At 40.1% G+C, this 25,334-nt stretch overlaps 1 protein-coding gene across 2 annotated transcripts in view; it reads right to left on the minus strand.

The window, feature by feature from the left end:
• Nucleotides 1-25,334, minus strand: part of CHN1 (chimerin 1) — a 108,592-nt gene that overhangs the window by 42,116 nt on the left and 41,142 nt on the right. For both annotated transcript variants that reach the window (XM_054209106.1, XM_054209105.1), the window contains exon 6: nucleotides 13,442-13,730. In XM_054209106.1, coding sequence (XP_054065081.1) covers nucleotides 13,442-13,730 — 289 coding nt within the window. The remainder of the gene's footprint in view (nucleotides 1-13,441; nucleotides 13,731-25,334) is intronic.

Below are 25,334 nucleotides of genomic sequence, written 5' to 3' on the forward strand. Positions count from 1 at the left end.
AGTTCCAACCCCCCTGCCATGGGCAGGGACACCTCCCACTAGACCAGGTTGCCCAAAGCCCCATCCAGCCTGGCCTTGACACCTCCAGGGATGGGGCAGCCACAGCTTCCCTGGGCAACCTGTTCCAGTGCCTCACCACCCTCAGAGTAAAGAATTTCTTCCTAATATCCAATCTGAATCTGCCCTCTTTCAGTTAAAACCGTTACCCTTCGTGAAACCGTTCCCCCTGTGAGGAGCTGATGGAGCAAGGAGCTCTGCCTAAGGGAGCAAGCCTCACGCTGCCCAGCAACATGCAGAGGCTGCTCCTCAGCAGCTTCTCCATCTCGTCATCATTTTCTGTTTCAGCTAACAGCATCGTGTCTTCTTCCCTTCCCTGGCCTGTGGTGTGTCTCCTCACTGGCCTGCGGAGAGCCGTGCCACTGTGACTGACACACAACCGATGTTCATCGCAGTGAGGAGTCGCTCCAGCAAAAGCCTCTTGACTTGTGACACGTCAAGGCAGACTGTATTCCAAACGGACCTTAAAAGTCTTTTATAAATGCCACAAGACAAGGTGCACTATAGGAGTGATAACAGTCAAAATAGAATGCAAATCCGCAGCTGCATGAATGCCCCTCTTTTGGCAAATGCCCTTTGTTACTAATATACTACACTTCAGTATCATATGAGAAAACAGGCTGTTAGACTAATCTTCTGAAACCGCGAGGGACTGGTGATAGTTTATTTCTCATCTGACCCACAGTTATAAGGACTTCCTCAAATAAAAGGAAAAATAAAAATTAAAAAAGAAAAAAAGAGAAGGCCCATCAAAAAGCTTAACCATACCCTTTGATGAGGAACCTTACCTGTATCCTAGCAAGGAAATGTTGACAGCGGCCAAACTTTATGAAATAAATAATTTACAACACTTCTTTTATCCATTTAAGAATCATATTGATAAAAGCAGTTTTTACAATGAGCCTCTATCTTTTTGTAGCTGAAAATGTATACACTTAGGGATAGTGACAATCATGTAATCCGCAAAGTCTTTCTATTATCATATTTATTAGGCTTTTTTTCATTTATTCCTCATGGAATAGGAGCTTTTGCTACTGGTATAGCATGGGCAAGCAGTATGGAAATTTCTTTTTATGTCTCATTAATATTTTCTTACCTGATGTATAATATTCATTTCACGTTAGTCTTTTCTGGCAGTCTAATGCATCTAATATTAGCCTTTTTTTGTTCTACACAGTAATTCAATTTAGAGTAATTCAATGTATGTTATAATTGAAAACTGCAGCTCATTAATTTCCAAACACTCTTTGTATTTCAGACTACACCTGCTCCTTTGGCACGCGCTCTATTTTGAATCTATCCACTTCTTCCTGAATAAGCTATGTTGCTATGATACATGTACTGCCACAGTTTCTTTCTTCAACACACTTTCAGTCCATAATCATACTTATTTAGCATAAATAAGACTAAGAGTGCAAAGTCTCCTAATCCTTCCTTAATTATCCCTTAACTCGGCCCCACGAATCAAGGAGAAAACAATTTTTAACCTGAAGGAATACTAGAGTTGTGACACGGACATACTTGCAAAATCTATAACGGTGAAAACCCGCTTATGGACCACTTAACTGCAGAAAAATTACAAAATGTGTGTAATTAGCACAGAGTCATCGCAGTCCATCAGCTCCTTGCAGACTCCCATTCCCAGTTTTCTAGGTGCGTGTGCGTCCATGGGCAGAGGTGCCCCAGCGCTGTGGGTCAAGGTCCACATCCATTTTACACAATGCAATTAAGCAGATTCAGAAAACGAGGTAGGCTGATCATCCTTCAAATGAGTCTCTCATGTAGGCTCCCACTATCCTTGCATAAATCTCTATTTAAATCAGGACTGATTTGAAACCTGCAATGAATGAAAGCAGAGTGGAATTGGCAGTGGGATTATCCTCTGCTCCCAAAGTCAAATTATCAGTTATTATCAAATTATCAGTTTATTGCCACCCGTAAAATCTTCTAATCCCTGATCACATTCTCAGAAAAAGCTCATTTTACATTCTGTTGACCAACGTTCCCATTTTCTTATTTCTCCTTTTCCACATATGGTTCATCTTCCCTATTTATTCCCTCTTAGTTTCCTAATTAACATTTTAAAATGCCTCTGCCATGAACATTTTCATGTAAGGGCAGGAAGCATCCCATTTCCCTAGAGGAAACTATAACTGCTAAAAATTCTTGAGAAGGGCACTCAAGAAACCATCGTTTCAAATGGTCAAACCCAGCATCTTTGAAACAAATTTAAATAATGTCTTCATTTGAAAACTGAGTAATTTTGAATGATTCAAAATGGGGTGGGCAATGCAACTCCCCCATCATAAATTTGGGCTATGTAGATTATTTACCTTTTTGGGGAGAGGCAGGCATTGGCATGTGGACAGGTTATACAACTTCTCTTACACAGGAGGGCCTTTGGGGTGTTTTGTTAATAGAATAGAATAGAATAGAATAGAATAGAATAGAATAGAATAGAATAGAATAGAATAGAATAGAATAGAATAGAATAGAATAGAATAGAATGTGTTGTGTTGGAAGGGACCTTTAAAGGTCATCTAGTCCAACCCCCCTGCAGTAAGCAGGGACATCTTCAACTAGATCGTTTTGTTTTCCAGCAAGTCTGTGGTTTCTTGCAATATAATGTTTAGTTGATGTCTATTTTCAGTTGAAATACACCAGTCCTAGGTCCCAATCAGTAACTCAAAGATCTGACATTTGGGATTTCAGAGGCTTTGGTACGAAGCTCTTATTTTGCGTGTAGGGCACGTCAAAGCTGAAAGACTAAGTTTGGGATTTGGTTCCATTTCTTAAATTCATTGGCAATGAACAAAATGTTAATCCAGCACAACTGCTTTTTTTCTAACTTAAGTCACGTTTTTAATCTTGTCTTACAGGGCAATTTTTCATCTGTACTGCCACCATCAACCAGCACTTTAAGTGACACTGCTCAAGGTTTCTAACGCTAAGGTTGTTTGAATTTTCAACAATAAAAATGGCCCACAAGAATTAACCCATAAGGCCCATAAAACAAAAATAATTATCCAGTAAGTTCCCAGCATTATCCACTTCCTGAGCAGTGAGTCTGCCTTGCAAACTCCAGCGTGTGACAAAGGTGACAGGCAGCTTCCAGGCACCCGGCTGCAGCGCTGCGACAAATGCTAGCAAGGATCTGGAGGCTGGAGGGAATGAGAAGCTGTCACTTAAGAGACTGAGCACTTCAAATTCTGCGAAAGATAACAACGCGCAATACTTTCTGCAATTTTTGTGCATTCGTGTTAAACACATCATTACTCTAATCATCAGCCAATTCACAGAAATGCCTGAATGCAAATGTAATTCACCATCGTTAACTTTGGTAAATGCTTCGAGACATTTCCAGCAGTGTAAAATCATTAGAAATCTCCAACCAATAAACTATTTGATACATGATATAAAGCACAGAGCTTTTAAAACATTTCACCATTACATGCAGAATGGAGATTGGGAATACAGCCTTTCCTATGTTCACAGTATTCCTCCACTCCTCTCAGGAAGGGGAAAAAGCTGCTTGCCTCTAAGTGGCACTAATCTAATTCACAAATTGGAAAAGATAAAATAAATTTACTAAATCACATACACACATCACTAAGGTTTAATAGAGGATATTATACTTTGGGATACTAGCTCTAATGTTCCTTAGGCAAACTATTTCAAAATGCTTTAGCTCTAACCAAACGCAATAATAATAATCCCCACTAAAAAGCAATACAGTCCAAGTGCATTATACTAGGAACTTCACTATTAGAAACACACCATCCCGTAGTTATCTTGGAAGCTGTATGGATGTGAAGAATATCAATACTAAGATGACGAGGATTAGAGCAACGACCGTTCATCAACTGAGAATCAGATTTTTCAGCGTGATGATTCTCACCTTCCTTAAACATTACGACTGTAGGAACGGTGAACGCCAGAAACGATGCTGTTTCTAACTGTTGACGCCATGCAGAAAAAAAAAGGTTAAATACGGAAAAGTTTTATGTTCTAAGAGTTAATGATCAAAGGAAGACTTTGCAAAACTGTCAAGAGTTGCTGTCTTCGCTGATGACAAGTGTGACAGGTTTGAAGTAATAAGAGCAAGCAGTTTATTGAGCTTAGTAACAAAACTGCTCTCCTTCCTTCGTTCAAATTCAGAAAAGAAGAACATTCAACTAGAGACGAAAACTAAGCATAAGAAGTTTTATCTGAAAGTACCTTTTTTTCTTGTGAAAGATTAAAAGGAAAAAACAAGGGCTAGAAGAGATCAGCTTCTGCAGCATTAACCCCATGATAAATGGTGGTTCTTTTTTTTCTTTCACAGTCTCGTACTTCATTTAGGCACCTCGAACTACTCTTTCTGCTACCACTTCTCAAACAAGCATTTTGCTCTTCATGGGTCTTAAGGGTTTGGTAACCACTTATGAATGGGCAATTATTAGTGGAGCAGATGTGCCTGCCTATCAAGGGATTCTCTAACCGAATCGGGGGGGGGGGGGGGGGCAACACACCAGATCGCCACAGCTCCATGTCCTTTCCATCTTTGTCCAGAAGCCAAATGACATGTATTTATACTTGTGAGCATGTAAACAGTGACCAATGGAAAATGCTTTTCCCCCTCTCATCTAAATCTGTGCCCCCCCCCCCCGCAAACAGTAAGGAGAAGAAGTAGCTTATCTGAATAACGATAGAGGTAAGTGGGGAAAATCCCTGGTAGTCACACTCTTAGCACAGATTTACGCAGGCTACACAGCGTTGCAGAGGGTATAAAACACAAGACATGTCGGATATTATTTCACAGCCAGAGGGGCTACCAACCCCGCTTCCCGCAGCTCCCGTTTTTCCTTGGGCCTCTCATGTTCGACTAGTGACCAGACCTGACCCTGCCTAGTTTATGAGATTAGACACAATCATAGCCCAAGGTGATTATCACCGGCTATACAGTGTCACATTATAAAGTCTAAGTGAGGTAAGAAACTTGTAAATAACAAAATTATCCTTTTACAGGGCTCTTAATTCAACAGTCCAGCCTGTTTCCTGGAGAAGTGATTAGTAATAGAAAATAATTAGGAGATGCCAGATGGGAGGAGGAGTTAAAAAAAAAAAAAAGACCCAAAACTCACACAGCTAAGGAAAGAGAACAACAAACGAGGGAGCTGCCAGCTAGCAACCCACTGCAGTCCCTCACCGTCCAGAAAGCTCTTTGCCTAAGCAATAAATGACAATTACACGCCTGCTTTAGAGACTGCTCTGAAAGAGACCCACCTTCTCCTTTCCGTGGCCACTGCGTGGATTATTCAGTTGTGAGAAGGGAAAGCACTTTTTAAGAATAAAAAAAAAAGAAAAAAAGATTATATTTTCCTTATATATGGCTATGAGGCTTCCCCACTATACATCTAGGCAGCCTTTTTGGAAACCTCAAGTGTAAGGCCCATAGGGAAGTTAAGAGCAGACTCCTACAGCGTGTTAGGACCAAAGCCATGACAGCTCTCCATTGCTCACCAGGAGCTGAGCCGGACCTCTGTATTTCTGTGTCCACCAGGATGGGAAAAATTTCTCTCCCTCTGAAGAGTGCCCAAAGCAACTGATCCTCTTTGGCTCTTCAAAAGCTAAGGGAGATTCCTTCCTTCCTCCTTGAGATCCCTGCACTAGCCTATCCCATCCCAGTTAAAAAGGAAGGAAACTTCTGCCAGTACACATAAGAGAAGCTAAGGTTATCCAGTATGCTTTTTGAAGGGCATTAAAAACGTAACCAGATCCAAACCACCAAGCATTAGAAAGCCTGAAAAGAACTGCTGGTGAGGGCTTCACCCTGACTTACCTCACAACACTGAGAAATACAGGAAAAGAATAATAGCTCATTCATTGCTAATGGTTTCGTTTTATCAGTAACAACACAACCAGTATTCTTCAGATTTAATTGCACAGCAACTGTACTGCTTTACAGCCTTTTTAACAGTTATGTACACTATTCATTTTACAAAGGCTCGATCAGGCGCAGGGTATACACTCAGGGTAATTACTCCCCACACTTTCGCTGGTCTGCGAGTCTGAGAGACCAGAAACCACCCCCATCGCGATTTCACATGGCAGCCGCCTGTCTCAGTATAACTAGACACCGGACTTTCTGGAGACTCTGTCTTTGTCAGACCATAGAAGAGCCACACTTACATGAAAAAGCAGAAAGTAATGTGAAAAGTCATCTCAGTGAGCAGTCAATGACTTGTACCCATGACAAAAGGCTGAAGAGGGATGCCGATGCTGATCCTCAACCGTGCTCACCTACAAAACGGGGGAAACCTGTCTACAGGAGAAGCACCATGATGGGAGGCGCACCGTGCATTTGAAATGCAACCTGACCTAAGCCATCCCTCACCGTCTGAAGTTCGTGGAGCCTTATTTGTTTTGAACCTTGTAATGCCAGACCAGCAATATGCAATCAGGCTACCACCACAAGCATGCGACTTTAATTTCACATTAACCCCACACATTATTGTGTGAGCATTAAATGAATGTGCTTTGGAGGCACAGGTGTGCGCACACACACAGAGGCAGGCAGGTGAGGTCCTGCGAGGCTAACTGGAATCAGCTGGGATGCCATGTGTAACCCACAGGAACTAATGGAGCACAGCTGAGCACCGACCAGAGCTGGCAAGGAGAGAAGAAAGAATTTGGCCTGGGAAAAACAGGAGAGTTATGGGACCATGTTTAGCACTGGAGCTGAGCTACAGGTCCAGTGAGAAACCCTTAAAAAACAAATCTGGCTTGCTAGTTTATCCTTTATGAGCACAAGATACCAAAAAGAGAAAAACTAGATATTCTGTGATCTGGAAACTAAATTAGCAAAGTTTATGCTTCATTTGTAAGCTCTGAATCTTAAAACAAGACCAGTTTATATAATCTTTTTAGTGTATCAATTTTACTGCCACACTGAACATAAATAAGGGCTTAAGTTACTCTCAGTGATTATGAGTAGAAAAAGCACCCTGCAGTTTGGAGAAAAGAATTTTCTTTGCGCTGATGTCTGCACACTGGACAGCACGTGCGATTTGCTCGCCTTTCGTGGATCTTAATAAACATTAGTTTATTATTATTAGTTTATGAACAGTTAAGTTAAAAATGCATACGCTTATAAAAGGGCATCATAACCATTTGCAGTCTTAGCTTGAACCGTATGTGCCATATATAATGACATATATGGCACTAGATCCCTACCACCATAAATGCTAGTGGACAGAAAGGGAAGATGAAGACGACTGAGGCCGGGGCAATCTGCAGAGTACGATGTTGCGGATACACCGGAGCAGCTAGCTAAGACGCAGGCTTGTCTTTCATCCTGCTAGGAATTTTCTTGGTATTGACAAAGTTGTCTGTGCTTTGAAGTCTGCTGAAAGATGGGCTAAACCCAGAAAAAATAAATAGAAGTTTTTGCCTTCCGCAGAGTTATGTTTTATTTATAAATTACATTAAACTTACAGAGTGATTGTCATGGACACCCGCGCAGGGACTGGAAAGGAACATTTGTGAGAAAAGAGTTGACAATCTCCTCAAGTTAACCCATGGGATTCTTCAGTGCTCAGTCTCCTGTGTCTTTAAATGTACTTTAAGGTAAACATTTATTAGTTGTATTTTTAAAAACATTATTGCTTTGCTGCTATCCTTGTTATAGGTATGGCTTGTCTAGAGTTTTATACATTAAACACCCATCTTTTCTAATAAAAATAAGTTAATTCAAGTAAATGGAAACATACAACGTCCAGCATCAAGATTGCTTCACTCTCAAAGCACAATTTCCTCCCTGATTATTAAGACAACATCTTCTTCTTAGTTCCTATCGGTCCCAGCATTGGCATTCCTAGGCACCAAAGTGCTGTTCAAAGCTGTCTTCCTCCATCACAGACCTTGCTAAGGGGCCTTATGCTTCTACAACAGCCTACTCTAACTCCCTCGGCTACATTTTCTGATGTCCTTGCACTGAAGATAAAATAAACTTTGGTGAAGGAAGGTTTAAAGCAGATCTCACTAACAGATTTGACTGAGAGCAGAAGCAGAAAAGCAGTAGTGTCATTAAGGAAAATATCAGTGTCAGTTCAAGGTTGGAAAGTGAGACTGGTCCCTCTGCAAACGCCCGTAAGTATGACCCTTGATTCTGGATGCGGAAGCCGTTATGAATCCGTTAGAAATGTACACAGACACTGCAATTAACTTTGTGATCTGGGTTACCTTCAGAGGCAGGCTTAAAAGCTTGTTTCCCACTAAAATGACACAGATTTACATTTCCAGATCTCCTTGCACAGGGTTGCAGACAATCAGCCTTCATCACTATGGAGGAAAAAATGGTATCACCACTAAGGTCATTAAAAATAGAACAAAAGAGTGCTTTTGTTGGGTGACTGCTGCCACAAACCTGCTCTTAGTTCTTTCTGTCTGTAGGAACTGAACTGAATATAGTACAGTCTAGAAGGGGTCTTTAATTGATATGCAGCCACAGAAGTTTCTTGAAGAAATAGCACTTATCACCAAAGTAAACATGAATAGATGTGATTCAGTTACTATCCTAACATTAACCTCAGCATTTCATTCTGAAAGACGGGATAACTCATAACCGATTATTTCATATTCTCTTAACAAATATTAAATCTTGACTAAATCACTCATATAGCTTCTTACATTAATATCTCAAAAGCATGTCAAAATGAAAATAAAATCAAGTTTTGTAGGGCTTTTGAGAACGGCTTTGATATATGTATCTAGGTATTTATTAATTTCTGAGAGCTACCATTTTCATAAGGTATTTAACTGAATCAAGTCATCTGCTCCAAGGCCATAATTATCTTTGAGAGTGGGGAACGTACAGAGATCCATCAGTATTCAAGGCACGGGAGGAATAGTAAATCTTGTGATACTGGGTATTATTTCCACTTCCACGCTAGGCCATACAGACTGAATCCACATGGGAAGCCTTCTTTCAAATGAATCTTAGCCCTCTCTTAACACACAGACCACGATGGCTGCACAATTGAGTTCCGAACAATCTGCAGACTGTTTTGGGAACCAGCGTTACCTTTTTAGCACAGCAGCTAATGCATCTATTCAGGGCATTCGAGCATGACAAGCACTCTCCTGTTTTCAATCCGCACTCCTCCAGTTATCTCTATTTATTAGTTTCTTTCATAGGTTATGAAAATCATAAATCATTAACCGGGAATTTTAATTTTAATTTTTAATATATACTTGTATATGGTAAGCAGTTATACTCCTTCTCATAATCAGCGAAGCACACGCTGCGCAGTGGATTATATTCTTATGCTTTTCCTATTAAAAACTGCATCTTAAATCACGCCACAATATGGTCTCTTGCAGGACTCAGTACTTCGGAGTATTGTGATTTGTGTCCTACAATCCTCATCTAATGATTGCATAATTTCTGTCTTTTCATCTTTCACGGTCTTTAAATCCTTCCCCTTTACTGAGGCTCAGTTTTAATGCATTGCATGTGACAAGTCACCCAACGCATGCTGAATTCTTCTACTACAAATTAATTGCTAAAAAGAGTGGGGAACAAATAAAGTATTATCAGTGCATGCTGGGAGGCATCTAACACAAATCTGTGGCGTTCCCTTCTGCTGCCCCACACCAAACTGAAGGCTAGATGAAGTGCTCTTTAATATTCCATTCTCAAGTTTGAGGTGTGCTCTCTGGCTGCCCAATTTCCTCCACTTGACTTCATGGCAGAAAGCGCAACTACATTCCCACCAGCTGTTCCCAAGTCAGAGTCTGTGTCTCTCCTTTCCTTCTTCTGAAGGATTTATCTTTCATACGCCACCCACACAGGATTCAGCAACAGTCGCAGGCACAAAGTTTAGATTCGGATCTGAACAGCGTCAGAGTCTGCAAATCTAGGAATGTATTTTGGCTCAGGATGATCCATGTTCAAGACCCAGACTTCTTCCTCTCTTTACAGAACAGGAAGCACACAGCACAGGGAGAAGCTGTGTGGCTACAGTATAAAACTGATAAAGATGCATTAATTGCCAAATACGGTACCCTGCAGAAATTTTCATCCTCACCATGGGGCTAATGTTGTAGCACGCAGATTTGGCTGTTTGGATCATAAGACAATGGTTTTTTTTCTTGTGCATTTTGGACAATTTCCTTTGTGTTCTTTGTTAGAACTGTCAATATCAATTCAGTGATATTCTCTTTATACTGGACAACAGGAATCACTGCCATCCCTCCCACTGAAGATAAGGAAAAACTACTTGTCCTATTTGTAAGTGTCTGATAAGAAAGCTTCCTTATATCATGGTTAAATGCTTCATAATAAGGTAAATACTACATTATTATTAATTGAAGTTTTCAAGTAAATTTCAATAAGAAGCAGAAGCCTATACAAAAAGGGTAAAATGATCTTCCGAGCAATTTAGTAGAGGATGTGTATATTTTCCTTATTGCATTATTATTATTTTACCAAAGAAAGCCTATAAACTAGCAGAGAAATTGGCTCTTCTGTTTACGCGGATATTTACGGAATCACGGAATCACGGCATCTTCAGAGTTGGAAGGGACCTCTAGAGATCATCTAGTCCAACTCCCCTGCTAGAGCAGGGTTGCCTAAAGCACATCCCTCAGGGCTGCATCCAGGCGGGTCTTGAATCTCTCCTGTTTCTCGTGCTAGCCTCTTAAATTTTTATAGTAGGTAGGTTTTCAAAAAAAGCCAGAGAAATATTTCCTGTCATCCAGTACTCATGCTTTAAATGCAAATTATTTGTCGAACAAGTATGTATCTCGTGATTTCAATGTTTTTTCTATAAAATTAACCACCAGATGGGATTCAGTCACCCACCTGCACAGTCCTCCAGCTAGTCCATTACGTTCACCCCGCTGAACCTGAAACAGTTCTCCCAGGCTGTCAAGGTGACAGCTTTAGTGGGTGTGCAAGTCGTCGAGTCCCCCAGGCGGTGGTGGCAGACACTTGGGTAAGCCCTCTGAGGTCTCCTCTCCCCACCACTCCTACACTGTACATAGCCACCACTCCCCATGCGACATTCAGCGAGGCCACCACCGTATCTCTCCCCCTTCCCATCCTCCCCGCATCCTGTGGCTAACAGAGGGGGGAGAAAGGATCTGGCAAGCATTAGCTGACGCTGGGGCTTGTTCCAAATGCTGAGGTTGCTACTGGGATGAGGTGTTGGTCATGGGGTTGAATGCCTTATTCCCCTTGGAGATTTGCTGGGTGAAGTGACACTCAAGACGCCCTGTGTCATCTTCCAGCAAAGGCCCTGAGAGGTGTAAAAGCAGCGAAGATGTTGTGCACCAGTGAAGACCTCTGCACCACTCCACAGTAAAAAGGATCACACCGGGCCTTCCCCGCGCAGCCACAGGTAGTAATCACAACTGGATAATGACTTGAAAATTAAACTGAAATCTCCACGTTTAACTGTACTGCGATGTCTGTGTGCCTCGCTGTGTCCACATCAACATGTTTCCAAGACAAATAAAGAGAAAAGGTTCAAAAGCTGGGCTTCAGCCAGTCAACACCATTGCTGTCGAACTATGTTGCAGACGAAGCCACTTTAGTTGCTTATAAATTACAGACAAATGGGGTGGGATGCTGCAATTACTTGACTAACCTCTCTAAAGATTTTTCACCTAAGATTTCAACCTCTGAGAAATATTTCATAGTTCTTGAACTATTTCATGAAAAATATTCCAATAGGCGTACCCTGTTGATGAGTCTGACATAACACCATGTGATCCACGGAAAAAACATCATTCTTCAATAATAATAATTGAAATCCCTTTACTGTGAAAACTTTTCGTCAGTCTAAAAAACGTTGGGACACAACAGAGTTCTGTTATCACTTGTAAGATGTTAAATGCAGGAAGAGTTAACTTTACCAAAGGAACCGAAAGCGGTGACTTCCAGAACTCTTACAGAAGATTTTCCACCAGGCTTTGCATTATAATGAACTCTCTGTGATAACATGCAAAAAAAATCCTTTTGAAACAGCACGCTGCAAGTCAGTGGCTGTCAGGAACTGTAACTGATAAGTCACCCCTCAACTACTGGTACCTAACAGGCAAGAAATTGGATATTTAACATGGTCAGCTAGCATCAATATCCCCAGCAGTATTTTTTTTGTCAAAATGATCTGATAACAGTGAAGACTCATACTTTAAGCTAAGTTGGGTTCTTCATCTCTCAGCAAAAGCAGTGCAGGATGACAGACTCTGCTGGAGAAGGATTTGAAGGACCAGAGCTATGAGCTTCCTCTCTCCGTGGACTCTGTATGGAGCTTAGCTTCACTATAGTAGTCATGTATATTGGAAATTGTCAGTGAGACCTTTCCTCCACCTCAAGAAAAACTGAAATCACAGACATAATTCTGACTGGAAAGGCAAATGATGATCCCAACTGAGGTTAGCATTTTTTCTAACCCCTATAAGCCTATTAGATACTCCTAACATCATTCTGAAATTTGTGAAATAGGGGAGCATATCAGACTATTATACATGCATTAACACCTACACATATGTAATAATACAATTTAAAAGGTCTTTCATATGTCTGCTTTTCAATAAATAAAGTATTTAGTTTAACATGACGGAATTTACATTATGTTTTCTTTTCAGGTTTAATCTCTGTCACACAAATGAAGTTTCAGGCAGCTGTTTTGTCTGCCTGATACATTCCCAACCTCTTTTAATATTTCTATTTTCACCGGTTCTAAGATTTCTTTGTTGTTCGTTTTTCTTTTATAATCCAGGACGCAGTTAGTTCTCAGCTGATACTGCAACTCTCTGAAGAGAGCAATCCTTCGTAAGTCTGGCTGAGGCCAAAAATAGCTCTGTCGGCTTCTGACAGGCTGAACTTAGCCAAGTGAAATGTTTTAACATTTTATCATCTTAATGAACAGGCTTATTTATAATGTGGACAACTTTACCGTCATTGTATGCAGACTGCTGAATAGATTATGGAATGCATTTGTTTGGGGAACACTCAATATATTAAGAAATATAATTTTTGACCGAAGGGCAGTTGGTTTAGACACTGTAAACAAATTTAAGATAAAATATTGTTAGCCCGTTTGAAGTAAAGGAGTAGCTTAATGGTAACATCTATTACTGCGAAAATACCTGAAGAAAGGACCTCACAATGATAAATAACTAAGCTCCAAATCATAGAAACTTGCAATATGCGAAAATTACCATTAAAACCCCCTATAACCAGTTTAAATATTACTATTAATGCAATACTGAAAATAAATATGTAGACTAAATATCTACAGATACCTGTAGCACTTTATAGTCGAGGGGGAGGGTGAAAAGTACAAAATAAAAAGTCTAACAGAAAAAAGAGTGTGGGTTAACAGTTGCTTACCCTCTTTTCTGCTACCTCATCCTCTCCTGTAGACTCTTTGCCATCATGTTCATCTCTCAGGGTTGGCATATGTTTTTTGTGTGCTGGCTCTCTGTTTAAAGTTGTATATCCTATGTGTTCATAAATTGGATTTATTGTCATCTTGGCAATGTATTCAGCTGCCTTCGTTTCAATATAAAGAGTAATCAATCCATCTGTCACCAGGTCATGGATGGACTCAAAACGTTTCTCCCCAACAAAGTGCTTTCCATCGTAGTAGAGTCTGAAGTTTCTGGTTTGACTTCCAAATCTGCCTCAATGAAATGGGAAAGTTGTTTTTTTAAAGAACAGTAAGCAGAATAAAGAAGAGTAAGCAAGCCTTTGCAAACAATAAAAAAACACTTTATCACTTAAAGCTGTGACTATGCTCTGTGTCTGGTCCAGACGAGAATGAAAAACTCAACTACTACTTAGCACAGATAGGAAGGAGAGATCAACAACAACCGCAGACAGATAGCCAAAACAGTGACTGTCCCAGAAGGAGCTGTTTGTTCCCTTATTCTTTTAGCCCCTCCATTATCCCGTGGAAAAACTGAAAATTACTTCACACTCTTTATGGCTTTTTTTAGCACTTTACTACTGCATCGCCGTAGTCAATTTACTTGGCTCTGATATGAAGAGTTCTCATAATAGAATCCTCTATTACAGTTGATCAATACGGAGTTTTGATGCCGTCTCGGACCTCTGCGCCCCTGCTTGCTTGCAGGAAGAGGCCATTCAGGGTTCAGCTGAGCTTCAGTGCCAACAATTACACTGAAGCAGAACCGCTGCCAGAACTGGAGCAGCACAGGACAAAATGGCACAAGGGCAAGCATTCTTTATTCCTGGCCAAAGGCCAAGGACTAACTCTTCCAGCTTTGTACAAAAGTCCTTCTGTGTTATGCTTGTTAAGTCCTGAGCTTCAAGCAAATCTTTGTAACATACAGGATACATAACGCGTAAACTATCTGATGCTAGCAATTATGCAGTCGGGGTGGAATAGGATTTCGATACAGCCTCTTAGCAACCGTAAGTATGCCAATTTTACCTGAATATTAGCATATTTTAAAAAACTCTGCTTTGAATCTGCAATAATTTTCTGCCTGAAAGCAATCGAAACATATGAAAACACACCAGTGTTTGCACTTGGCAACAGCCAGGTTGTTCTCCTGCGGAGAAGATGGAGGCAAGAAGCTGCTTTCACAGCTCACTCCGGTGTTACTCCTTGCTCAGACAGCAGCAAGGGCGGCTGCTCGGGGTATTGGGCCCCCTCGTGAGGTCAGATCTGCCAAATAGATATTAAAAACTAAATCTGAAAGGATGGATTGCTTTCATTTTACAATCCAATGCTTCGCAGGAGATGTTAAGGAACAAGGTAAACACTGGTGCTTTGCTGAAGTGGCTCCTTTTCAATGGGGCCTTGCCAAACAGGGGAAAGCATAATTTTAGACCTTGCCTCGGGTGAAATATTGCACTCTTCTTGCAAATATGGGCAAAACCACTTATTCTTTGATGTGTTTTTTTTTTCTTGTGTTCTGAATCAAAATGCCAAACCTTCCCATCCCCCTATCAATAACCTGACAGTGACTGTAACTTCAGGAGCTGCTATTTTTACACAACGCTCAAATGTGAGGGGGCCCTCAGGAATCTGCATCCTGCTCAGTAAGAAAAGAGGACACAATGCGTAGGAACTACCTGGGCATTTGTCTGGAAAGGAATTGGTACTTCTATGCGCATTTTTATGCCACGCAAACTAAAAGTTCACTGAATTAAACTCAAAAGCAAGAAATCACAAAATGACAGAAAAAAATACATTTTTACCCAATGCTAATTTCATCACAGGATGCAATTCCGAGTCAATAAAAGTCTCTCAGGAAGTAGAAAGATAATATCCCAAGTTACAGCAGAAGGGGTAGGAACATGCTCAGGCTCATTCTTCAAAGCATCTGTCTACTCAGCATAGTACATGGTGAACAAGCTTTGACCATGAGATGTGCTGCTCGTGTATCCCCCTCCACCATCAGAGAAGTCAACGCCGGCCAAGAGTGCTCAGCACTTTGCAGCGCCAAAGTGAGCAACCTTCACTGTCTCCGGCTCGAGTCAGTGGGATAACGCACGTGGAGTACATACAAGCGCTGCGATGTTCAAATTTGACAGGAGGACAGAACAAGTTGGAAGGTGAAGAATAACAGGCCTTAAATGACAGTATGCAATAGAATTATTTTTATTAGGAGACGTAGCAGGTGAACTGCTGCTCTAATCAGTAACATATGCTCTGACACTACTTATAGCAGAGTTTTAAACAAGCTGGAGGTCACTTGTTGCTCTTAGCTTTCTAGAAGAGAAAGTATTACACTAATCTTATCAAGAGAAGATAAGGCACAGAAAAGCTTCTCAGGGCCTATTACTAAGTACACATGGTGTCTCGATTCTAGTAACATCCTTCAGAGTCTAAAACAAAGTTCTGAAGAACAAGACGGCCAAATGCAGAGAACAAATAAAAGTTCTCAAAAGATTACTCCTCTTCCCATCAGGGTCAGTAGGTGCATGGTTCTACCCCAGCTGTGTCGTACTGAGCAGCCCCTACGCTGTACATCTGTTCAGGCTGCTGCCCGTAAAATGTGTCTTTGAGAGATGCTACAAGGCATAGGATTCCCAAAAGTACATAATCTTTATCCCGCGGCTCCTGACCCACATTTCAGCATATGAGTATCTCATAGACAACGTTCCGCAGTTTTAATTCTTTAACAGCCCTCCACACCCAAACTCGTCTCTCTCATAAACCTCACTAACAGACGGAAACTTCCTCCTGTATGGATCCGAGGAACTGCACATTGATTCCTTTTGGCATGCATGGCCATCCAAAGGTACATTCAGCTTTCTCGGTTTAAAATACATTACGATAATTTAACAATTACCACTTAAAGAAAGGTATTTAGACAAACAAATTACTCTGCATCAGCGTCACAACAACTTGGAAAAGGTGCTTGCTTCTCAGCTGCACGAGGTCAACATTAAATGGTTTGCCTTTATCTGATTTTCTATTTGTTCTAAATCAAACTTTTCTCTCTCTATTAATTTCTTATCGGATATGTTGTGGGGAAATGTGTTGTTTTTCAAATAGAATCCTATTGGCAACAAAGAGGAAAAAACCCCACCCCAAATCCCCACAAACCAATGAAATGCCAATCTCTTACAAAGACTGCACCACCAAGAACGTGTCTCAGAATCCTGTTTTATTTCTTTCAAACTCATTTAAATTTCTTCCTGACCCCACAATGATACCATTTTCATAAAATCACAATATAAATGCAAACATACACGTCCAATTGCAAATGATAAATTAAAATGTAACCTTCAGTCCCTTCAGTCTTACTTAAAACTATGGTTTAAACTTTTCCATTAGCAAGAATATTTCCCTATGTTTACTTTCTATAACATTACTGCAGCCTGGTTAATTATACATCACCGTGGCAACTAAGTAGAGCCAAGATTTGATATTGCAACTTCCTGATGGTCTCTTCCTAAAGGCGAGCGCTAGTACCAGCTGCTTTTTGTTTAAGAAATAGAAAGCAGGACACAGATAATGTATGTTCTCTTTTGGTTTAAACAGGGGGAACATTAGATGTTTTTCCAAGAAAAAGAAATAGACCTCTGACATGTCAAACAGTCTCACTGTGTCCATTGTGCATTTGTTTGCAAGCAGCAGGACTACAGAAAAAAGACTTTTTTTATTCCAAGTTGTCTGAAAAGCAATCACTCTGTCTAGTCCCTTTGGTTGCCAGTGGGGCAGAGCAGATAACAACGTGGGAAAATGGATTAAATGGTAGAGCAAATGTGGCTAGTAATAAAGGACCGAGGAGCTGAATTAGGTATCATAGCATGAGAGAGACGGGCTTCAGAGGCAGCCACCTACTCTGTATGCAGCATTCACTGGTGAAACAAAAAGAAGTGGTGAACGACCGAGAGCCCATCCGCACTTTCTTACCATCTCAGAAGATGGATTTAACAGTCCACATACACAATCGTACAGTAGCTATTCACCTCTTTCACAGGCTGTTTCATGATGAGAAGAGTATCCAGACAAAGGCATTATTTAAAATGTGTAGCTGCAACCAGACCACAAAGTGAACACCCCTCAGGGCTACTTGTGTCCTTACTAGTTTCAAGCATCTTCATACACTGAGCTGGGAAATCCAAAGTTCTATACATGTGCCTGAAGGTCACATGGACTTAATTTTCCCTTGGAGAAAAAGTGTCTTAACATGCTTTGCGGCCAGAAGGTAGAAGTCTCACTTAAAATTACGTGCCAGAATTTCAGCTCTAACTTCTGAAAACTCTCAACCAACACTTCAGACTAGAGGCTTGACACTCCATAAAAAGCCACAGAAGCATAAGCAATCTTGCAATCAGGACTATCTCCTAATCATGCTGTGTTCATGTGAAAGAAAACAAATAATCCCACAGATCCTCTTTTGGCACGTTTCCTTGTCAAAGAAACAAGTCTTGCATGCAGCCAGAACCTCTTGTACACAGTTATCCCTGAAGGTCTCCAACTCCTGAGAGCAACTACTTTTGGGTTGTTGGTTTTTATTTATTTATTTATTGCCAACAACATTTCTTGGGACAGCCTGGGAATTGTGGAACTTACCATCTTCCCAGAGAACCTGCCTGACAAACAGCGTCATCTCCAAAACCTCAGCAGTAGTCTACAGCAACACAATACGTGTAAATGAAATCAAATGCATTAGGGATTGAAAGTAAAGGTGCATTTTATCCAAGCGGAGACAAAAAATCCTCATTGCCTGACATGGCTGAGAAAGGTGGCAGAGTACAGTCACTACAGAGAGTTTTCCGGTGCCATTTGGAAGGACAGCACTGGCCGCCTGCCTGACTATTGCTGAATGAACATTACTTAGGTATAAAGCTATCCCTAAAACCTGATGAGACCCATTGCACTGGCGGAATGCATGATAGTTTAGTTTAGCATGGACAAAGCATGGCATCCTTCAGAACAGAAAACCAATCCCAGAGCTGGAACTGGAACGCGTTGACCCCATGCCAATGCAGCCTTCAACTCACTTCTGTCTAATCGGAATCAAGAAAAAAAAACAACCCAGAGCTGGTGCTGTATCCTTCAGAACAGCCTCCAGCAGTCTGTCTCAATTGAGACTGAAGACTCTTTACCTGCATCACTGCCCAGACTTCCTTGTCCAAGAGGAAAACTGTATTGTGCAAACAGCAGGCAGCGAGGACCAGAGCAACATCACTTTCCTGGGGATCATGGGGACTGCCAGGGACAACACAAGTGAGAGAGAGACAACTGCTCTGGGGCATCGGCAGTAGGTAACAGCTGCTGGAAACAAGGAAGACTGAAAGTGTTATCAGCCCTTGGTACCTGTAATGGTGTGTTTCACAAATAAATCTAACAAAATAATAAGAAAAGTCTTATTTTGTCTCAATGTCTTTACTTTTAACAGCTGATTTTCACCATCTTACACTCTGAACAAATGTCAGCTGATCGAGGACCATGTATGCTATTAAAATGCAGTAGGATCACTTAATGCTTAAGATCACTCTTAATGTTCTTGATCAGTGATAGATCATTTGAAAATAATCTGTTTGGTTCTGAGAAGCTCTGGTACAGATGTATTACCTCTTCTTAGTGCTCTGCTTAGTGTGCCCTATTCCATTTGAACTTTTTATATATTTTTTTTATATATATAAAAATATAGAATTGATTTGATGATTGAATCAGCATCAATTAACAATGTTTTGGGCAACGTTGTACTGCTTTTTCTACCCAATGAAACCTCCATGCCTCCTGGGAAAAGGCTCACAGTGGTTAGTCATTAAGACACATTTGAAGTCTATACACACATGGGAAAGCAGTAAAAGCCTGGTATCTTCTCTTTAAATGAAAGCAGTATTTGGAAACCTGTGTCAACATGCCTTCTGGCAATGTTATTAGCAGGAATGTTAGTAACTTTCCTATTTTCGTATCAAGCAAATAGTTATGTTTCTTTACCAAAAATTTTGAAGAAGTGTTCTCCAAGAGTTAATTTTACAGTGTGACTTCATGCTACTGAGAGATTTCGTATTACTTCAAAGCAGAACTCTGGTTTAATTCTTCTAAGCAAAGGTATCAACGCTTACCAGGGTCTGCTCAGCAAACTTCAAAATGTGTGTGCACATTTTACTCTGCTTATATGTAACAATATTCATGTTATTGTTTTTCGGGTAAATTTAGAAGTAGGACAACATCAGATCTGTAATGGAAATTCCACTGCAATCACATACTACGGAGAGAGAACTGCCATAGCATCATGCTCAAACATGGTCATTTTTGTTTCACTTAGAGCAGCTTTTCCTACAAGGGTTTAAGTTACTCATGACTGTCACATTTCTTTTTTGCTTCTATAGGTTTTCTCACTCTAAAAGCAACTTGGTCTTAATTTATCTTACTCAGACAATATGCATATTTCAATTCAGTATATCAAGCAAACCCGAGAGGTAGACATCAAGTGAAAACCCAAAGAAATATCCTTATCATAAAATAGCTTCGCAAGTGCAAAAATGGGTTTTGGAGAGCAGAGTGGAGAAACATTGTTTGTTGTTCCTGTTTTTGTTTTGTCTTTGGATGTACACTCTCCAGGTTGTCGTTCAAGGTCTCTAAATTTCTATTTAAAAAAAAATTTAAAAAATTGCCTTAGATTAAAAATAACTACAGCAAGATTTCTCTTCCAGAGAGATTTTGGCAAATCTGATTTGCCTTAAGCCACTGTTAATCCTAACCTTACAATGCAAGTTTACTTAACTTACTTAAAGCTATTACACAATTTGCTACTTAAGTTGTTTTCTCAATGTATTCTACCTCTGATCTTCTAGTAATCACTCACTGCTTTTTCGCAGTGAGATTTGCAAACATACTCATCCTGCTCTCTAAAACACTTTTTCCTCAAAGCTGCATTCCTTAACAACAAACAAGCATAATAATGCAAAATGAAATATGCAACATGCACTGTTAGAATTTTTGGGGCTACTAACAGCTGATCGATAAAGATCAATAGCTTTTCTATTACTATATTCTGGTTTTCTGGAATACAGTTTCTTCCTTCGTGCAAGTGAAGCAGTACACAGGACAGATACCAGTTTATTACTTAAACTGTTAAGAGTTCATTTACTCATCTCAAGTTATAAAAGAAAAAAAAAATATTAGCTTGACTCTTGCTTCCTAGCAGCCATCAAATCAGAAGGAGCTATACCTAACTCAGCTGAGCTACAACAACTATAAAAGAGAGAGAAGGAAGAGGAAAACTGGGACAGAAAACATCTATTGCTGTCAGTTGTTCTAGCGTTTGAATAATTCATAAATGTTTTGTTGAAAACAATTATGAGATTAAACAACAGTATGAGGCTATTGGGTATTATTTTGAAAACATATTTATAAAGCATCCACAGTATCTACAGCTGAAGGACCTTTTGCTTATTGATGAAGTACAGGAAAAAAGTTGTTTCTCCAAACACAAAAATTTATAAATGCGTATTTCAAAAGCATACAAAAGAAGAGGCCAACCAAGAGGACCAACTTTAAGATACATTTCTAACTAGCATTTGCTGAAAGCAATAGAGCAAAAAGGCATTCCAGTTGAAACTGCAGAGGACACAAAAGATATGTATCCTTTTGATAGGGGAGAAGAGGAGAGCACAATGTATGCTATGTACACGTATACACAGTTTAATTATCGACTGATTCCATTACAATTTGACTTTTTACTACTTCAACTCCAACAATACCTAAAAGCTTCAACCCAGGCTGACATTATACACCATAAAAATAGCACCCTACAACACAAATTCCTGCTCAGGAGCTGTGACTGGGGCTAGTCTGAGAGATGGGCTACAACTTGCAGTTTGTCTGGGTCATTTTTAAGAGATCCTAGACTTTTGTACTGAACCAGTACGTGAGATAACATGGGAAAGAAAATATCCTCTCTAATGGAGAAATGAGGCACGGAAAACTTAAAAGCCTCGAGCCGAGTCATATGTGAAGCCAAGAAGTGAGCCCAGATCTTCTGAGCTCCACCGCAGTGCCTCACGAGCCCAATGGCTCCACTGTGCACCAGATGACAGTAGATCTTTGTGGCGCAGCAGGAGCTACAGTCAGAGGTGAAGGATGCGGCATAAAATGAACATGAGCTATATGCACTGAGCACAGACAGCTCTTGGACAAGTTACCAAAAAGTTCACACCACCACCAAAGCAGAGAATGTTCCTCTGAGAAGTGTTGAACTTACACGAGCAGGAGAAAGACTGCAGCAAACTGAATTGCCAAAGATAAATTAGACACCCCAGCCAAAAGAAAACAGAGCTGACAACAACAACAGATGGGAAGAGGAGGGAAGGAGAACAGGAACACAGCGAGAAGACGTGAACCATAAGGAAAAAAGCATTCTAGTCTGTGGGAGGACCTAGGTAGCCAGTTAATTACTCATTAAGGTTAGTAGCTATTTATTATTATTCTAAATACTTAAGCGAAGCCATCTCAGCACTGCCCAGGTGCACTTACGTAAGGCAGATGACATGCAGGACACCTATGCCATTTACTGGTAGCTGAACCTTCCACGTTATTGACAAAGTAACAGAGTGTATTATTTAGTATGAAATTTTATGTAGGAAAAGAAACTTCTTTTACGTGGAAGATCATTTAAATAGAGGTCCAATTGTTTTACTTTGGAGCTGAAACGCGAGCTCCAAAATTTATCAGCACACTTTCCCCTGGGGCTAGCACTAGCTCATGTGATGTACCCAGCCAACAAGATGACAGCTTTAGTTTCAGCAGAATGTAAGCCTTCATAAAAGAAATATTTGGCTCTTCACAAGGAGAAAAAAAAAAAAAGGCCCAGCATATTAGCTGGCATACCTGTTGTGTTAGCTTATTAAAATAGCTTTAAGCATGAACTGTTTCTTTCATCTAAAATAAGCCGCAGATACCTGAGTGGCCAATTTTTGAAACTCGCCTGAATTCTGCGCCTATGGAAGTGTGACAGGCTGAGCCTGTGGGAGAAGGAAGAGTCCGTCCCCAAGTGCCTCCTCGGCTGGCCACAGAGGAAGGAGAACTCTTTTGCCATTTCATGCAGAATAAAGAAAACTGATCAAAATGGGTCAGGCTGAAACATATTTATCCCACACGTATGTTTGACCACATTTTGGAGCAATTGTATTTAACCCAGCTAAGCTTTAAAGGTGGTGCATGTGCGCGTGTCTGCACACACAGGCGTATATGGAGTTTCCCAGGTTTCTCAGCTGGTGACCAAGGAATATTGTGTAAATATTTTAGAAAGGCTTCTCAGAACTGAACTCAGCCCTTGCTACTGCCAATGAGTGCCTGGCATAGAGTTATAAATCAGGTAAAAACCACACAGGTGGAGAGATATGCAACGTTTAGTCTTTAAAATGGTCTGCTTTCCAGCAGAATGCAGATGCACAGTTTTAACCTCCGAATTCGAGAAGCCTTTTGCAAATGTTGAATTTGACACGTGTAAGTAATCCCAGGGCAATCAACGCATGTTCTGGAAGAGCACTACACGTGTCCCAAAAGAACCCACTGAAAATGAACATCATTCGGCTACCAAAGCAATTGGCCTCTGAAATTAAAAAGGTTCATTTGCAGCATTATGTTTTAATAGCCTGCCAATTATGTCTCCTTTTAAAATATCAGTGGCTAGTTTCTTAACGCAATATCATAATTTAGGGAGAGGGAACATATGTATCAATTCCTTGCACAATACATGCAGTTGGTCAAAAACATGAAGGATTACTAATATTTGACATTTATTTTGACTCAAGAATTCTCTCCCAATGCCATATAATCTTGAATGTGCCCTAACCCCCAAACATAAAGAAAACATGACTCATAGTCACGGCTAACATTATTACTTTTTTTTTTTTTTAATCATGCTGCAGAGCCTTATTTCAATTCATTCTCAGTATCACAACAATAGAATTTGCAGGAAGGGAAACCATGGTAACCAACTAAACGTGCTAAAGCAGATATCTGCTCAAAAGAACATGCAGTACCATCACACTTCAACGCCTACCACTAGTACAATCTCTACCCATTTCCTCTTTATCCTCATCCTAATTATTAAACAAGCTCTCAACCACAAAAGGCTACATTGCGAACCATGTCTTATTGTTACTGTCATTTGCTGTAGGTCCTAGAATTAAGGCCTGTACTAGTCTTTCGCCAAATTTATAAAGCAGATCTAATACCTCCAGGAATTAATTAGGAATTTTCAGTTCTCGTCATCTGTTTGGAACATCTAATTAACATTACAATGTATTTTATGTATTTTTATTGTCACAGAGACTGGCTGATATGTATGGACATACATACATACCTACAATAATTTTCTCTTGTAATTTTTTTCATTCCTTAGGGTTGCAAAAAAATCTCAGTGGCATCCTCTGCTTAATTAATTAGTAAACATTGGTGAATACTACTGTTCTTTTTTTTTAAAATAAGCTTTGAGAAACCACATCCATGATTAAGTACAGGCATTAAATATAGTAGTAGGGTGCTGATTTGCTGCTCTCATTTGTGTTCGTGCTTCATTCTCTTTTATCCAATGTCTGAACTGATACAATTTCCCAGGCCTTCTTAGGCTCTGAACAGCAATTTTATTTGAAGGACGGCTCTGAATATTTAACCAAACTCACACACTTAATAAACCATTTAAATTATCATTTTCTTTTTCCCTAAAAACATACTTCTACCTCTGTTACAAATTCTGAGAAATTTGTTTCCTGAAAACAAAACCGCTCTTGTTGCAAATTTAGATTTAAAAGGTAGCTGGTCTTAAAAAGTCATGATGCAAATTAATTGCACAATAATGGGTGAAAGTAGGCAAAAATAGCTCATCAGAAGATGATCAAAATACAGCTTCTTATGTAAGTGGAAAGCAGATTTTACTGTAACTCACCGGCAACCTTAATAACTGAAAAGTTTTTTTGGGTAAGAATCACTTTTTCTACCTTATTAAAGAAGAAGAAATATTCAAAATCTTCACTTTGAACCCAGTTAACTATTCCACAGTATTGCACTAAGAATATTTGACTGCCTCGGTTAAGCCTGCAAAAGATACTATTTGCCCTGTCCTATATTTGATCATTAAATAGGTGCCAGGCTGCGTCTGTAGCTATCACAGCTCACGAACAAGATCTTTAGACCTACTAAAGGTAGCTCTATAAAAGCATCGGAGCCTAATGCTCCACAGTGGTCAAAAATTCATTTAGAAGGGTTTACAGAACAAAGAAAGAAAACTTCATGGCCCACTTCATCTTGAACAGGATGTGCAGTCCTCGTCCCCTCGTCTCCAAAAGACTGTCACAGAGAAAGAGAAAGGCACAGAGAAAGATGATAGAGACAATGAAAGGTATGGAACAGCTTCACTACAAAACCTGAATGCATAGCCTAGGACACGTCAACCTGTAAGGAGAACAGCAAGGGTGACATGAGTGGCATGGAAAAGGTTAAGTGGAGATCAACTGTTTGTTGTTTTTTATAATACAAAATCTAGGGAGCATCCAATAAAATTGGCATCTTCAAAAAAGGGATGCTGCTTCCCATAAAACCTAGTTAGGGCATGGAACTCATGCTACAATTGGAGACAGTAAAGTCTACGAGGGTTCAAAAATATGCTCAGAAAGCCACTAGACAAACATCAAAAATCTCTCCATCAAAAGCCTGAAAAAGTAGCAAAGATAACAATCCTGCTCAGAAATCCCTGAACCACAAATTTGCAGAGGCTGGGAGAACACACCATGGAACAACTACTACATGTTCATCTTGCTCTTACGCTTTTCTTTCAAT

This window comes from Rissa tridactyla, chromosome 7 (assembly GCF_028500815.1).
Source record: "Rissa tridactyla isolate bRisTri1 chromosome 7, bRisTri1.patW.cur.20221130, whole genome shotgun sequence".
NCBI classification, from domain to species: domain Eukaryota; kingdom Metazoa; phylum Chordata; class Aves; order Charadriiformes; family Laridae; genus Rissa; species Rissa tridactyla.